This window comes from Epinephelus lanceolatus, chromosome 19, assembly GCF_041903045.1.
Source record: "Epinephelus lanceolatus isolate andai-2023 chromosome 19, ASM4190304v1, whole genome shotgun sequence".
Taxonomy (NCBI): Eukaryota; Metazoa; Chordata; class Actinopteri; order Perciformes; family Serranidae; genus Epinephelus; species Epinephelus lanceolatus.
Window position 1 is genome coordinate 14,988,785 of NC_135752.1, and position 15,058 is coordinate 15,003,842.

The 15,058-nt window shown below is 42.8% G+C and overlaps 1 protein-coding gene across 11 annotated transcripts in view; it reads left to right on the forward strand.

Moving 5' to 3' along the window:
- Positions 1 to 12,875, forward strand: part of LOC117269219 (putative E3 ubiquitin-protein ligase HERC1) — a 55,775-nt gene extending 42,900 nt beyond the window's left edge. For 9 of the 11 annotated variants that reach the window (XM_033646102.2, XM_033646103.2, XM_033646105.2 and 6 more), the window contains exons 54-80: positions 718 to 845; positions 1,111 to 1,238; positions 1,564 to 1,791; positions 3,344 to 3,471; positions 3,605 to 3,804; positions 3,966 to 4,080; positions 4,251 to 4,382; positions 4,553 to 4,651; positions 4,974 to 5,147; positions 5,374 to 5,658; positions 5,795 to 5,860; positions 6,013 to 6,138; positions 6,236 to 6,374; positions 6,605 to 6,786; positions 6,918 to 7,073; positions 7,197 to 7,319; positions 7,534 to 7,636; positions 8,740 to 8,909; positions 9,005 to 9,143; positions 9,253 to 9,422; positions 9,584 to 9,753; positions 10,016 to 10,181; positions 10,309 to 10,385; positions 10,485 to 10,737; positions 10,865 to 11,017; positions 11,931 to 12,236; positions 12,333 to 12,875. In XM_033646102.2, the coding sequence (XP_033501993.2) occupies positions 718 to 845; positions 1,111 to 1,238; positions 1,564 to 1,791; positions 3,344 to 3,471; positions 3,605 to 3,804; positions 3,966 to 4,080; positions 4,251 to 4,382; positions 4,553 to 4,651; positions 4,974 to 5,147; positions 5,374 to 5,658; positions 5,795 to 5,860; positions 6,013 to 6,138; positions 6,236 to 6,374; positions 6,605 to 6,786; positions 6,918 to 7,073; positions 7,197 to 7,319; positions 7,534 to 7,636; positions 8,740 to 8,909; positions 9,005 to 9,143; positions 9,253 to 9,422; positions 9,584 to 9,753; positions 10,016 to 10,181; positions 10,309 to 10,385; positions 10,485 to 10,737; positions 10,865 to 11,017; positions 11,931 to 12,236; positions 12,333 to 12,518 (4,302 nt within the window). In that variant the 3' untranslated portion in view covers positions 12,519 to 12,875. The remainder of the gene's footprint in view (positions 1 to 717; positions 846 to 1,110; positions 1,239 to 1,563; positions 1,792 to 3,343; positions 3,472 to 3,604; positions 3,805 to 3,965; positions 4,081 to 4,250; positions 4,383 to 4,552; positions 4,652 to 4,973; positions 5,148 to 5,373; positions 5,659 to 5,794; positions 5,861 to 6,012; positions 6,139 to 6,235; positions 6,375 to 6,604; positions 6,787 to 6,917; positions 7,074 to 7,196; positions 7,320 to 7,533; positions 7,637 to 8,739; positions 8,910 to 9,004; positions 9,144 to 9,252; positions 9,423 to 9,583; positions 9,754 to 10,015; positions 10,182 to 10,308; positions 10,386 to 10,484; positions 10,738 to 10,864; positions 11,018 to 11,930; positions 12,237 to 12,332) is intronic. The other 2 variants (XM_033646098.2, XM_078162351.1) reach the window with 1 other exon arrangement.
- The last annotated feature ends 2,183 nt before the right edge of the window (positions 12,876 to 15,058 follow it).

Sequence of the window (15,058 nt, forward strand, 5' to 3'; positions counted from 1 at the left end):
TTAGGCATTTCTGGTTTATTTTGATAGAGAGATAGAGAGCAAAGAACTGGAGACAAAACTTTTTTTTCCTAGTACACATAGATCATAACCCATGGATATAAAAACGATTTATTGCAATCGGTTGAGAAATATAAAAATAACAGTGCTTTTTATGTTTAATTTGGTGCTCACCCTCACACCACTACTGTCCCTGTCTGCGACCAGTTTGGCTCCACCCACAAAATACGTAATCTCTATTTACAAACATATAAAGGGTCTATAGCGTCAGCTCGCTTAAGTCGTGTACCAAAAATTTGGCCGCCTCTCTGAGTTGTTGTTACGACTTGAGGGGGTGTTCGTGTGATTTTTCCCAGTCGGGGGACTTGTTTTCTGATTATTCCAACACCACATGAATGCACGATCAGCCTTCATGATATGTGCTGTACCCATTGAGCCTTTAATTATAGCGCTAATCATTCCTGTGCAGAGCAGCAATTGGTTGGAAATGAGAATTACTGTCTGTAAAACATCCAGCAAGACAGGGACTATTTTAGTAGTCATTTTATTTAGAACATTCTTTGAGAAATAGACAAGTAAGAAAAATCAACTGAGAACTTGGCCTCTGTCACATTTCAATGTTAGCTGGGCTGGGGACAGATCTGGCATTTCTCAACCTATAACCAGACACCTCTGGTTACTACGTAAAAAGAAGCTTTTTATTATCTCTGTTCTGTTCAGGTGACCAGCTGTTCCTGGAACAGTGACCAGAGTTTGCTGGCTACATGCTCTCAGGACAAGGTGGTGCAACTGTGGAGCATCAGCCAGAACACAGTGGAATTACAGACCACCTTCTCCTGCATTACCAGGTTTGTCTGCTTGTGTCAATACTGTATTGTCCAGTAAGAGTTTTAAACGTGTTAGGCTAATTTGAAAAGATTATTCATCCATATTTATATCATTAAATTGGAGATCACTTCCACACATATTATGAAAAGTTAATGGCAAGTTTCTTGGTTTTTGTAGATGAGGCAAGAGACGTTTCTGAAGATCTTACAGAGGGGCTGCTATGTCAAAAAAACTGGGAGTACTTGTACCTGTAAGCTTTTCCTTCCTCTGACTCTCTCTCTCCAGTAAGACAGACAGATCAAGCAGTGAGAGGGCCGCTCGATGTCAGCTAATGTCACCTGTATACTGGAGTACGGGAGGAAACTTTTTGGCTGCCCCAGAGAACAAACACATCAACATCATGAACATCAGGGGTAAGTCTGGCTATACTGTCTCTTAACTAGTCTGGATTATTTCTTATTCCATTACTGCTATGAAAGAAAAATAAGTGTAGTTAATTATATTTCTTGTTTCAGTCGTTAACGTAATAAATTCTCAGCGATGTAACAAAACAAAATGTTGTAGCTTGTAGTCCAGTAGATTTATTTGATTTCTGAGCACAGAGAAACTTTAATGTTTTAGTGAAGTAGCATTAAGCTAAATACATTTTTGAGTAGAGAGCGACTTTAAAGAGTTGTAAAATGCCTAATAATGAGCACAGTAGTTTCTACAATTTGAACTTTTCCTCGTACTTTACAGGATCCCACTGTCATGTGGAGGCTCAGGTGTCTCGGATCACAGCCCTCTGCTGGGCTCAGACCTTTAGCTTGTGGGTTCTTGACCAGCCAACGGCCAGTAAGAACAGACCTGCTGAGAGCCTGTTGTTGGGTCGACTGGACGGCTCCCTCTGCTGGCTGCAGGTCACAATGCAGCAGATAGACCTGCAGGTGACAAGCACCGAACTCACCCATTGCCACAGGAAAGAGGGTGAGGAACCTGCTGCGCACACTGTTACTGTTTAAAGCCAAACCTTCTTACTCTAACAGAATCTACAGCTCAGTACACACTATATCTTGTTTATTTTATATGTACACAAACAGAGATGTACGCACAAGTTGCTGGTTTACAGGCCATCACATGCTGGAACTATTTCTTTGCTGGATGCAGTGTCTTCCTGGAGTTATCTTTAGGTGTGGAGCAAGCAGGAAACTCCAGGGGCTCTAGTTTCCCGGTGCAGCACAGGGTGGCGCAGGGTGGCGAATCCTGCGCAGAGCTAGTTTCGAGCAGCGCAACCGAGGCGCACTCAGTTTGGTAGTTTGGCAGACCGAGTATGTATCTCTGTATCGACTGTCCCGTCACATCTGATGTCAGATCAAAGGGGATTGGCACCGTTTGGCACGTTTGGCACGCGTAATGGAAACCCAACCTGATTTGATTAAGACAGCTGCAAACTAATGAGTTCACATCCCTCTCAGCCAACCACAAACAGCCACAGCATCAGATAGGGAGTATATATTCAGCATCTGTCATCTTAGAAAAGTCAAAAGAAAAGAAACAGTGAGACTGCGAGAGAGAAAGAGAGAGCGCGCGCGCACGAGAGAAACACAACATTGATTTACAATTGTGGTGACCTCCTCCCAGGCTACCTTTGCATCATCAGCCCGTGGAGGTCTGCTCGCAGTTCTGTATATTCGGACACTGCGAGCTTGGACCTCCCGGACCAAATCATCAGTTTCCTCCTGGGAGAAGTTTGGCCGCCTGATGCTGCTGCTCTCTTCTGCCATGGCGAATTGAGTAAACTCTCATTATGCCTTCGCGCGGCGCATTTAAGGGCGAGGAGAGGGGCTCATTTGATTGGTGTGATGTGCGTAGGGTGACCTCACAGTAGCTACATCCACTTCTTAATGCAGTATTTGGTGTGGACACAACCCTACTAGCTTTTTCCTTCTGCTTACAGTCTGCCTCTTTTCCCATGCTTCCACATATTTGACACTTGTGTCAAAATAGAGAGCAAGAGAGCCAAGCAGAGCCATACACACAGTCACACGCTCATGCACACATAGACAACCATACACACAGCCAGGCAACCGCTGACAGGCGGCTGCACGACAATTAACAAATCGGGGCACTTCCGCGTCCAGTGTGAACCCAGGGTAATAGGATAAAATGATGAAGTGATGACATTTTATATCTAAAAGGTCAAAAGTCAGCTTCACTGTGACATCATAATGTTCTGCAGAAACACTTTTCTGGCTATTACTCAGTGTCATATCTCAGGAACAGAGGGGATGACATCAGTGTCAGATACAGAATTGGTGACACTAATCCTGGGTGTCCATCTTGAACTGTGTCGATTGTAAAGATCTTTCAGAATATGTAGACTCCTTGTTGCAACATTCATATGTGAAGCATTGTCAACTGTCATGGCTACATATGTATCTGGGCAGACTTGGATGTAAACTGCAACTTGACTGGTTCGTGGAGGCGTACAACCCTGAGGCAGTAATTTTAGTTTTCCCAAATTTCTGATCTCTCCTAGCTCCCCAGTGTGTCGCCTGGCACAGTGAGGACAAGCCTTTCGCAGTGGGCTACCCCAGTGGAAAGATCCTTTTGGCCACAACTGAGACCTATGAGAATGAGCAGCCTGTAGTGCTGTCTGTCTTCAAGGTTTGTATATAAAAATGCTCTCCAGAACACAACAACAAAAGACAAACAGCTGTGATTGCCTTTGCTGTCTACACATTTTCCACTCTTCTTTTCTCTTATCGACCACTCCACTCTCCCTCCCTTCACTCAACAGGATAGTGTGAGTTCTCTCAAATGGGACCCCACAGGACACTTACTGCTCTGTTTAGGGAAGTCAGAAGTAGTGGAGATACTGGGACGCTCTGGGGGCACCTGGGTGACCCTCCACTCCCTCATTCACACTAGCGCTGTCACTATTGCCGAATGGTGCCCACTCGCTGGCAGAGCACCTGATCCCAGGCTCATGATGGCTGTGTGAGTTTACATAACTGATCCTTCTTTCTTCCTCTGTTGAATGTTCTGCCTCTTTCTTAATATTAACAACAAAAATGGTGACAATGCTACAGCACAAAAAGAATGTTTATTCAAATATGTTTTTCATAAATTCTCATTTAATTCTTTCCATGTTTCTGTAGAGGTTGTCAGAATGGCTCTGTGCATGTCTGGACACTGCCACAGGGGGGTGCCTCTGTATCCTTGCCCAACATACTGAACAACTCCCAGGGCCAGGATAAAAGCACCGATGTCAAGGTCAGTTTGGATCGGCTGTTGGAAATCCTTTTTACAGCCCTGGGTATACTAATATTTTAAACTTTTGGTATTATAAAATCTTATCAGGATGTTATGTGGCAGTTTTGTGTTTGCAGCTGTTGCCTCTGAGTTTAGCTCATGTAATCACACAGCTCTGTTTCCTTTTATAGCAGGGGAGTGAAAAGTGTGTGCTAGTACTTCATGGCCACATTACGGCAGTGAAGTCTCTTTCATTCTGCTCCAGCGGGCTGGCTCTGGTCTCTGGAGGGATAGGGGGACTGCTCAACATCTGGTCCTTACAGGTCAGAAAAGAACATTCACTGTGACTGACCTGAAGTCAGTGCAAAGATTACTTACTTAACAATCAACATAATCAGACTATTAAACCATTTTAGTGTGCTACTCTAACATAAACCTGTCAGAGGTCTCATTTCAGAGTTTTAATTCTCTTCATTCTCTGTGCATCTTGCAGGATGGTTCAGTCTTGCAAACTGTTACAGGTTTGGGTTCAGTCGTCAATACCACCTGGATACCAAACTTGTGTGTAGCTGCCTGCTTTGGGAGGTCGAAGGTAATTCAGGTTACTCATAACTTCAATTTCCAAGGCTTGTTTCCAGCTTTTATGCCAATCTAAGCTAACTGTCTTCATATGTAGCACACAGACATCATCTTCTCATCTAACTTTTGACAAAAAAGCACATTCCCCAAAAACTGCTCCTTTAGAGAAACCAGAATATCACAGTGCTTTTCTTCATTCTTCTTTTACTAATATGATTTTTTATACCAGTTTATTACTATAAAAGCAAAAAAAAAGTGACTTAAAGATGCAGATGCAACATGTCCTCTTGCATGTGTCACTTTACAGCTCTGATCTGTCATTGTTTCTTTCCCAGGATGTTTTGTTGATCTGCTGCACCCCCGACTGGATGAGTCAAAACCACGTGCTAGCTTCCTGTCGTATGGTCCTCAGAAGCCAGAACATCCTGGGTCTAAATCGGGCACCTTGTTTGGCCGTCTTCCTGGAGAGGCTGCCCTTGCTGTTGCAAGAGCAGTACAGCTATGAGCGGGTCATTACTACAACTACTTAAAGGGACAGTTCACCCCAAAATTTAAGATACATGTTTTTCCTTCCTTTTGTTTTTGTGATACGGTTGGCAGGTGTAGTTTGAAATAAAGGTAAGAGGAACAACATCCATTTTTGATTTTGGGGTGAACTGCTCCTTCAGAGTTGTTAATGTGTTGTTTTCTGGGCCTTAGCTGAGACATGATTTTGAATCTCTCCCCCTCATGCAGACCCATGTGGCAGCAGGTGACCAGCTAGTCCACAGTGCCTTCCTGCAGAGCCTGGCCTCCTTGACTGTCGGTTTGTCCTTAGAGAAACACCTGTGCCGCTTCCCACGCCCCCCACACCACACAAGTCCTGATGCCCACTCCTGCCCATCAGAGTGGAGCTGGCTCGCCACATACGCCACCACTGTCCGCAGTGCTGAGGCTATTGCCAGTGGTACTGCGTTCCCAGAGTCCTTTAATATTTCAGAGTTTCAAGAGGTGGATGCCACTGAAATCACCAAAGCACTGGTGAGTGGTGATAATCGCCTTTGTGCTGTTGTCTGTTCAGGAAATGGCTGAAAATATTTCAGGAATTTAATTTGACTGAAATATACACAAGACGCCTCAATGAAGGCATCTCTTGAGTGACTTCTCTGTCTTCTAGGATAACAGTAAGTGGAGCTTTAAGATGGATGAACAGCTGATGTCATGGGCCACCGCTAGACCAGAGGTAACAGCTTGGCCATTTTGAAACAGTACACACAATTAAAATTAGATTTCCCTTTAATTTACCATCTGTCTGCACTTTGAGATTGTCTTTTCTGTAAGCTGGAGAGTGTTATAGTAGATTAAGATTTCTGCTTTACCTGCTGTGTTTCTTAGGACTGGCAGCTAGGGGGGAAGAGCGAGGTTTACTTGTGGGGGAACGGACGGTACGGACAGTTGGCAGGAATGGGAACCAACCTCATGGTGCCTACTCTTGCACCCTCACTCTTACAGACACAACAGGTAGCAACTTTTTCACTCAGGACACAGACGTTGCCCTTGGTTACTACTGTTTTCTAATTTTTCTCCACCTTTGTGGATGTGTTAAATTGTCATTCAGGTTGTGTGTGGACAGAACTGTTCCTTCCTGGTCCAGTCCAATGGGACAGTACTGGCTGTAGGAGAAGGACAATATGGCAGACTGGGCCAGGGGAATTCTGATGATCTCTATGTCCCCACTATCATCTCTGCTTTTCAAGGTACAGTATTCATCAAGGGCCCCAAGTCGGAGCTGTTCTGCTGTTGTGATGAATTTTCATTCTTGCCTCAAACCATGTTTTTTTCCACAATAGAAAAGTGGGGGACAATCTATTTTTGTTACAGTATTGAAATTTGGTGTGGTAGCTTCTGCTTTGGCCCAAGTGTGTATTTTTTTCCTCATTCTTCCTTTCATAAGTTGAGCTTTACTGACTCTTTGATTTGTTGGCAGGGTATGTGGTGACTCAGCTGGTGACGTCCTGTGGGTCAGATGGACACTCCATGGCTCTGACTGAAACTGGGGAGGTGTTCAGTTGGGGAGATGGAGATTTCGGAAAACTGGGCCACGGGAACAGTGAAAGGCAGAGGAGGCCCAAACAGATAGAGGCCTTACAAGGAGAAGAGGTCGTTCAGGTAGAGATGAACGTGCTTTAAACTCCTGTGGTATCAAAAAAAGTTCCAAAGAAAACCAAACATTAAAGTGTTAGACATAAAACAAATCAGTTTAATTGAAACTTTCATATGGGGTTTTCTTTTTTTCCAAGCTTGCTTGCGGTTTTCGGCACTCAGCTGTTGTAACAGCAGATGGGAAACTGTTCACCTTCGGCAGTGGGGAATCTGGTCGTCTGGGTCAAAGGTCCACGTCCAACAAGATGCTGCCTGAAAGGGTGGCTGCCCTAGAGGGATACCATGTGGGACAGGTAAGAAATAGATTCTGTTTGTTTAATTCTTAAACTCAGATGGTGATTCAGAAATCATGTATCAGAAAAATGATTCTGATGATGAATATAACTCAACAAAGCTAACTTGGTTACCTTTCTCAGGTGTCATGTGGTCTCAACCACACGCTAGTGCTATCCCTTGATGGCATGGTTGTGTGGGCGTTTGGAGATGGGGATTATGGCAAATTGGGAACAGGTTCCTCTACAGCAAAATACTACCCTCAGGTAAGTTAATAATGATGAAGGCTCATGTTCAGGAATCCTCAAAAGACACAACACATGTTATATATGTTGCACAGTTTATCTGGTTAGAATCCAAAGCCATGCTTATCATTGCCTCATTTGTATCCATTGCTTTTAGTATTTATTTATTATTTATTTACTTAGTGCTTTTATACAGTTTTCATTAAATATTATTTGTGTCTGTTCTTGATTTCAGAAAGTGGATCAGCTTTGCAATAAGGGAATTAAAAAGATCTGTTGTGGAACTCAGTTCTCTGTGGCGTTGGCCTGTGATGGACATGTTTACACATTTGGACAAGGTATGTTTTATTGTTGAGTGGATTGTAAAAAATGTTGCTTTGCATTTATTTTCTTTTTGAAATGCCCGTAGTGTTTTCCTTATGTGTGCAAAGTGTTAAATGGAAATTACCCTTTAAAAACACAATCACATGAAGATTTAATCTCATTTGTAAATACATCTAAAAAAGGTACAAATGCTTTTCACTTGTTGTGTTGCTGTCTGCAACAGTGTCTTTTTTGATGCAAAATACACATACAAAATAAGTCTGTACACTATCAATCAATCAATCAATTTTATTTATAAAGCCCAATATCACAAATCACAATTTGCCTCACAGGGCTTTACAGCATACAACATCCCTCTGTCCTTAGGACCCTCACAGCGGATAAGGAAAAACTCCCCAAAAACTAGCAGGTGGCGGTAGTCTGTATTTGTCATTCAAAAGGAAACTGGAAGACCAACAGTGTGGGTTTAAGATGCTAGTTAGCCAGTAAAGACATTAACATCACAACCTGGTGTTGAATTCTATTTTCCGCGCACAAGAGGACGATAACACAAACAATTACGAACCATTTACGTTAAAGATCTCCGTGGCTAAAAACATAATCTTACCGAATATAATCAGTTTATTTCAATCTCACTCCCTCTTGACTTCAGTTGTTTACTTTCCTTCCAATCGTTTCTCTTCACCAACACTGATTCAACACGCTGAATTGGCCGAAAAGCAGCCAACAATGACCGACAAGTGCCAACAATGTGGCACACACCCACACCGCATCCTGTGTCAGGACCCTTAAAATTAGCTGAGTCCAAACATTACAAATCCAGCACTTTGGGTTTTTAAGTAATAAACATCTTATTTGTTTCTTGGGTCGACGATGACTATTATCTGTCATAACATGCAACATTTCTGAACTGTATGCTACTTTGCTACTATGCCCAAAAGTGTTGATGTTCAAAGTTAAAAGTATATTTATGTTTCGTGTTTGAAATGAAGTGAATGCTCTTTTGAAAATGTTTCTGAATCTATTCACCAACTTACTTGGCACAAAGCTGCATGCACAAAAAAGCACACTTGTGTATGCCACTGTGTTACTCAGCTTCCTTCTGTTCATCACTCAGAGCGTCTGATCGGCCTGCCAGACTCCATGCTGAAGAATAAATCCTGCCCTCAGGTGGTGCCGTCTCTGGAGGGGCTCTTCATAGAAGACATTGCTGTGGGCTGTGAACATGTGCTCGCCCTGTCCTCCACTGGAGACGTCTATGCCTGGGGCTGCAACAGTGAGGGACAGGTAACCAACATCGTCTATTATAATATCATACACTTTGAAAATCTAAAGTTTGCTTACGTTGCACATCTGTGTTGTCTTTTATGTGTGTGTTCCAGCTTGGCCTTGGACACTCCAACCCAGTGAAGGAGCCTACGCTCATAACAACCCTCCAGGGGAAAAACATCAGACAGATCTCTGCTGGTCGCTGCCACAGCTCAGCATGGACCACCCCCTCTACCTCGATGAAAAACTCAGGTACACAGACACATACCTACAGTACATGTACACACACAGATACTCTTCCAACCTATGATCCATGAAGGATAATACACTCGGATCTCCTTTCTGTAATCTTTATCTCCAGGTGGCTCTGGAAGCTTCCAGCTTGGTCTTCCCCAGTCAGTTCCTCCCCAGTACAACACTCTGAAAGACTGCAGCCCTGATGTCCTCAGCATGCGCCTCAGGGTACTCTACCACTTTTCTGATCTCATGTACAAGTCCTGGAGGCTGCTCAACCTGGATGCCAAGAATCCGGTAATCTTTGATCCCATTTTCTGACTTCTTTTTTAAATAAACTGATAATTGAATTCCTGCTTATAATCATACCCATGCTATCTGTTAATCTTCATCCTTTATTTATTGTGATGCCACATTTACTTACTCCAATTTTATTCCCTGTCCTTCCCTCCATCCAGGTGTCCACATCACGCTATAGTTCAGGGACGACAGCCATTATCCGGGGTGATCTCAGAGGTCTTTTATCACCCAAGGTCAACACTCTGCCTCTGGTACGATCCATCGGCAGAACAATGACCCAGGGCAAAACGTATGGGCCACAGATCACTGTGAAACGGATTTCCACAAGGTAAGGTTGACAGTGATGTTCAGTCTCTTTGCCCAATCTGTGTGTCTTCAGAGGAGAGCTGGTGGAAAACAGGAGGTGACCAGAATAACTGGCTGTGTTTCCAGTTGGACAGCAGGGCTCATTTGCATTTCAGGACTTGCATCTGGCACTTTGGTTGCATGTTTTCTTCATACTGCAATTTTCAGTTTGTTTTTATGTCAGACAGTGTTTGCTTATGAAAACTTTGATTGATGACCCCCTCCCCTCCCTTACACTCCCACAGAGGGCGTTCGAGCAAGCCCATCTTTGTGCAGATTGCAAAGCAAGTGGTGAGCCTGAATCCTCTGGAGCTGCGGCTTCCATCACGAGCCTGGAAGGTCAAGCTTGTCGGCGAGGGAGCTGACGATGCCGGAGGAGTGTTTGATGACACCATCACTGAGATGTGCCAGGTAGGATGGAAACCGCACAGAGAAGGGAGCAGCAGAGCAACAGAGACAGCTATAAAAATGATAAAAATACAGCCTGGAATATTCTCTGCTTTTTGTAAATTAACAATTTACAATGTGTTTTCACCAGGAGTTGCAGTCTGGTGTTGTGGATCTTTTGATTCATACTCCCAACAGCTTTGCAGATGTGGGCAGCAACACTGATAGGTGCGCATTTTGTAGTTATCTTTTAATAATAACCAACTGTACCTGTGTCAGATTCTCAAAACACTCCCTATCTCTGGCCTTCTCTGACTACTCTCACAGGTTCCTGTTGAACCCAGCAGCACTCTCAGAGGATCACATGGTCCAGTTCCGCTTCCTGGGCATCCTCATGGCTGTAGCTATCCGCACCAAGAAACCTCTGGACTTACATCTGGCTCCTTGGGTGTGGAAACAGCTCTGCTCGATGCCATTGGGAGGTCCTGACCTGGAGGAGGTTGACCTGCTCACCTACCGCACCCTTCAAGGCATCCTTCACCTGGAAAACAGTGGAATCACAGAGGATAATTTCCATGTGGTAAGATACTATGCAGATTGTCTTATTGCAGAGTCTACCCACTGCCATTTCATTCTTTGTTTCCAAACCTTTCACTTCCTTTGTCTTTACTAACCCTTTTTCACTCCTGCCATGTCACCCTCTGAAGATGATTCCACTGGATTCGTTTATGGCCCACAGTGCAGATGGAAGGCTGGTACCTGTGGTTCCTGGTGGTCAAAACATCTCACTAACCTTCGCCAGCCGGACTGAATATGTGGAGAGAGCTCTGGACTACAGGCTGCATGAAATGGATTCACAGGTTTGTAGGGTTTGAACTGTTAGAGAATGATTTGGGTGCAATTAGCAGACCAGTTAAAGGAGCAGTGTGTAGGATTTAGTGGCATCTAGTGGTGAGGGTTGAACATTACAACCAGCTGAAACTTCTCCCCAGTGAGCCACATCATCTGCAGAGGTCTCCGCAGGTCTCTTAGAGGTCTCTTCCTCTCCAAACAAAATTGACTGTGGGATTTAAACAGGGAAAATCACAGAATAAAACCATTTTATGTTACAAATCAATGTTTCTCCAACTCTGTTCGGCTTGTTGGAGACAGGCTGCTAACCCAATATCTGCAAATGTGTGCTCACCTTTTATGTCTCTGCACTGGTGATGGCTGTGGTCAGATGCATTATGGTTTTGGATTGTCTGTCTGTCCTTTCCATTCTCGTGAACACAGTAACTCTGGAACACATCAGAGGAATTTCTTGAACTTTGAATGAACAGATCAGAATTTGGTGGTCAAAGTTTCACACAAATGTCTAATAGAATAAAATAATGAAGCAGTGGTTTTATATCTAAAAGGGGACATTTCTGCCAATATATTTCTCTAAATCTTACACACTGGACCTTTAAACTGTCACTTCATAACCTGTGAACATGCAAACTGCTCTATATTATTTCTATATAAGGATGGTTTAAAAAAAATAAACTTTAAACAAATTTCTTGTTACTATATTTACCAAACAGTTCTTACCCACACAGGCAGTATTATTGTACAATAAAAACTTGTGGTGTGGATTCTCTCTGTTGTATCTGAAACTCATCCATTTTAAACACCCAGTGTGCCCACCAGTTTCCATTAGTGCTCACTAGACAGCCTGTCTGTTGTGCTGTTGTTGTTCCCTTTATCGCGTCCTCAGAAGTATCAAAGCTGATGTTGTTCTGTTGTGTGCAGGTGGCAGCAGTCAGAGAGGGCATGTCCACCATCATCCCCGTGCCCCTCCTCTCCCTGCTGACGGCACAGCAGTTGGAGCAGCTGGTCTGCGGCCTGCCAGAGGTCTCAGTTGAGATGCTGAAGAAGCTGGTGCGTTACCGTGACATCACAGAGAGCCACCAGCTTATAGGCTGGTTTTGGCAGAGCTTGGAGGAGTTCACCAATGAGGAGCGAGTGCTGTTCCTACGTTTCGTCTCTGGCCGGTCCAGGTTGCCTTCCAACCCCGCTGATATCACACAGAAGTTTCAAATCATCAAGGTTGACAGGGTGAGGTTATTACTAATAAAAAAACAAGCATGTTTACAGGGAAAACCATATTTATAGTCCAAACAATAATTTTCTTCCACATATTATCACCTTCAGCCCGTCAACGGCCTCCCTACTGCACAGACCTGCTTCTTCCTGTTTCGCCTGCCCCCGTACACAAGCCAGGCAATCCTCGCTGAGCGTCTGCGTTACTCCATCCACAACTGCCCCTCCATCGACATGGACAACTACATGCTGACCCACAACACAGACCCAGCAGACAGCTCCGACACCGAGGACTGAAGCAGCCAGCTGTGGCCAACCTGGTGATGAATGTATCTTCTCCCTTGCCATGCACATTATGCACTGAACGCAGATTTTTATTCGCCAAAACCTGTAAGGTAGTGAACTGTTTATATGTCGGTTGATTTGAAGATATGTGTAGTTTTGGTTTTCCAGCTGTGCGAGGTGTTGTAATTATTGCAGTGCTTACTCTGAATCAAAACTACAGGGATATGGAATACGATTTTTAAAAATATAGGTGAATAAGCCACAATAAAGGAGTTAATGTGCCTGTTTGTTTGAAAATAATGTAATAATTTAATGACCTGTCCCACACAGGCAGTATTATTGTAAAATAAAAGAGTGTTTAAGTAAGGATTTTGGTGTGTTGTATTTAAAATCTTTGCTGGTGTTGATGCTGCTGTTATTTATTATTATCCTACAATTTAAGGTCAGTGGCTGGATGGTGTCTTAAATGCGCTTTCCTCCAGAAGGTCGCTGTGTGTGGCTGTGTGTGGCTGTGTGTGGCTGTGTGTGGATGGCCCCATGCATTATGTCCTCAGAAGTAGATGCTGGAATGAACCCACCATGACAAGTACATATCTGCATATGCAACATCAAAGGGGAGATGCAGCTGTTGGTAAACTGGTACTGCAGAGTAGCACCGCTAAAGGCAAACTCAAAATGACTTGGAGTGTATTCAGGTTTGTAAGAAGTGCTTGTGTCACACATTTAAACACACTGATGCACCAAAGTTATGTATCACACATAGATGTTTTTTAAAAGTTGACTAAACACAATGTCTAGGGAAAATTTTGACTCTCTGTAGACATTTTCATCCTTAAAAACATTTCAGATAAAGTTTTATTAATCTGAAATGGGATGTAAAATATCCAAAATCAAGGGGAAATAAAATATGAGTATGTAATTATCAAAGACATACGTTATATATTATATTAATGCACATGTTTTTTTTTGATCCAACAACACTTCAGTGCAATTTTAAAAGTGTAAAATCCAGTGATGGAAAGCAACTAAGTACTGACAGTACAGTTTTGAGTCTGCTGTTGGTAGTTAGCATACATGGGGCTGACCAGGTACGCTTCTAACAGCGCCACTTTCCCCAAGAGGGGAGGACCTACAACTAATGTAATACATTCATTGTATGACCACTTCCCTTCTGTGAAAAAGAATGCAGATTTTACTAGTGATCGACCGATATGTTTTTTTCAGAACCAATGTCGATACCAATTATTATAAAACCGAGATAACGATGACCGATATTTACAACCCATATATGTCTGCTGTAAAAGTCATAGTTGACACAGAATAGAGTCAGGATAAAAACTCAGAATAAAGAACGAAATTTTAGATCTTTCAATAAATAGGAAATTAAATAAGTTAAAAATAAATAAGTAACAAAGTTGAAGAATATGCCAGCTAAATAATAACAAAAAAATGAATAAATAATACACAATAATTATAAATACAAAATTTAAAAAATAAAATGAAAAACAATAAAAAATAATAATAAAATAAAATAAAGGAGAGCTCAATCAAAAGCCAGGCTAAAAAGGTAGGTCTTGAGTTTGCTTTTAAGAGCCTAGAGTGGTACGTGTAGGCAGTGAGAAGCATGCCATGGGCAAAACAGCGCAGCTAAGGAAAACAAAACTGTATATCGGCATATTGGTGGAAAAAATCACCGATACCGATAACCCTAAAAATTCATAATATCGGCCAGGCCATTATCTGTCGACCCCTAGATTTTACAGCCATTACTGGTTTTCATTTCTGAAATGATCTGATTGGAGTGTGCTTGCACAAGTACTAAAGTTTGCATTAGATGAGTTTAGGCATTGAAAGACAGTTAGGTCCGTCCCCAAATAACACTTTATCTGCTATGTGATACTGAGCAGATACGGCAAGAAATTACAAAACCTCAGAGAAAAAGGATCAACAGCTGCCCTGTGTCGGCGATCACAGCAGTCAAAAAGTCTTGACTGAGGCAGCAGACTGGAAGATGACATCCAGCGTGACAAGATGTCTGTTAAGACCGGCCTGGAATCATATGCTTTCAACATGAAGTCAACTGTGGAGGACAAAAAGGCTTTCTGGCAGGATTAGTGATGACGATAAGCAGAAGATGTATTTACTTCACACTATATGACAGGTACAGGTTATTGTGTAATTTTTATTCTGCCCTCTTATTGCTACAGCTTATTCAGGAAGTGGGGCAGGCAAAGACACTGAATAAAGCAGTTTCACATTAAAAATCTGTTTTTCCAGTGCTGATTGATTCATGCAGAGGGGCTGCTAACTATGGTGGCTGATGCAAAAACATGAATGGCCTTTTCTAGAGCCAGTGTTTGGTTTGTCTGCTCTAGGCCACTGTAGAAACAACGTTGCATGCTCCATGGAAGAGGACCCACTCCGTATGCAGACATAAATGGCTCATTTTAGTGTAACAAAAACACAGTGACACACTGGACTCTTATTTTCAGGTGATTATACACTATTGAATAATTACTTGATAGGTTTTGCAGAATACCAGTGTTGGTAAT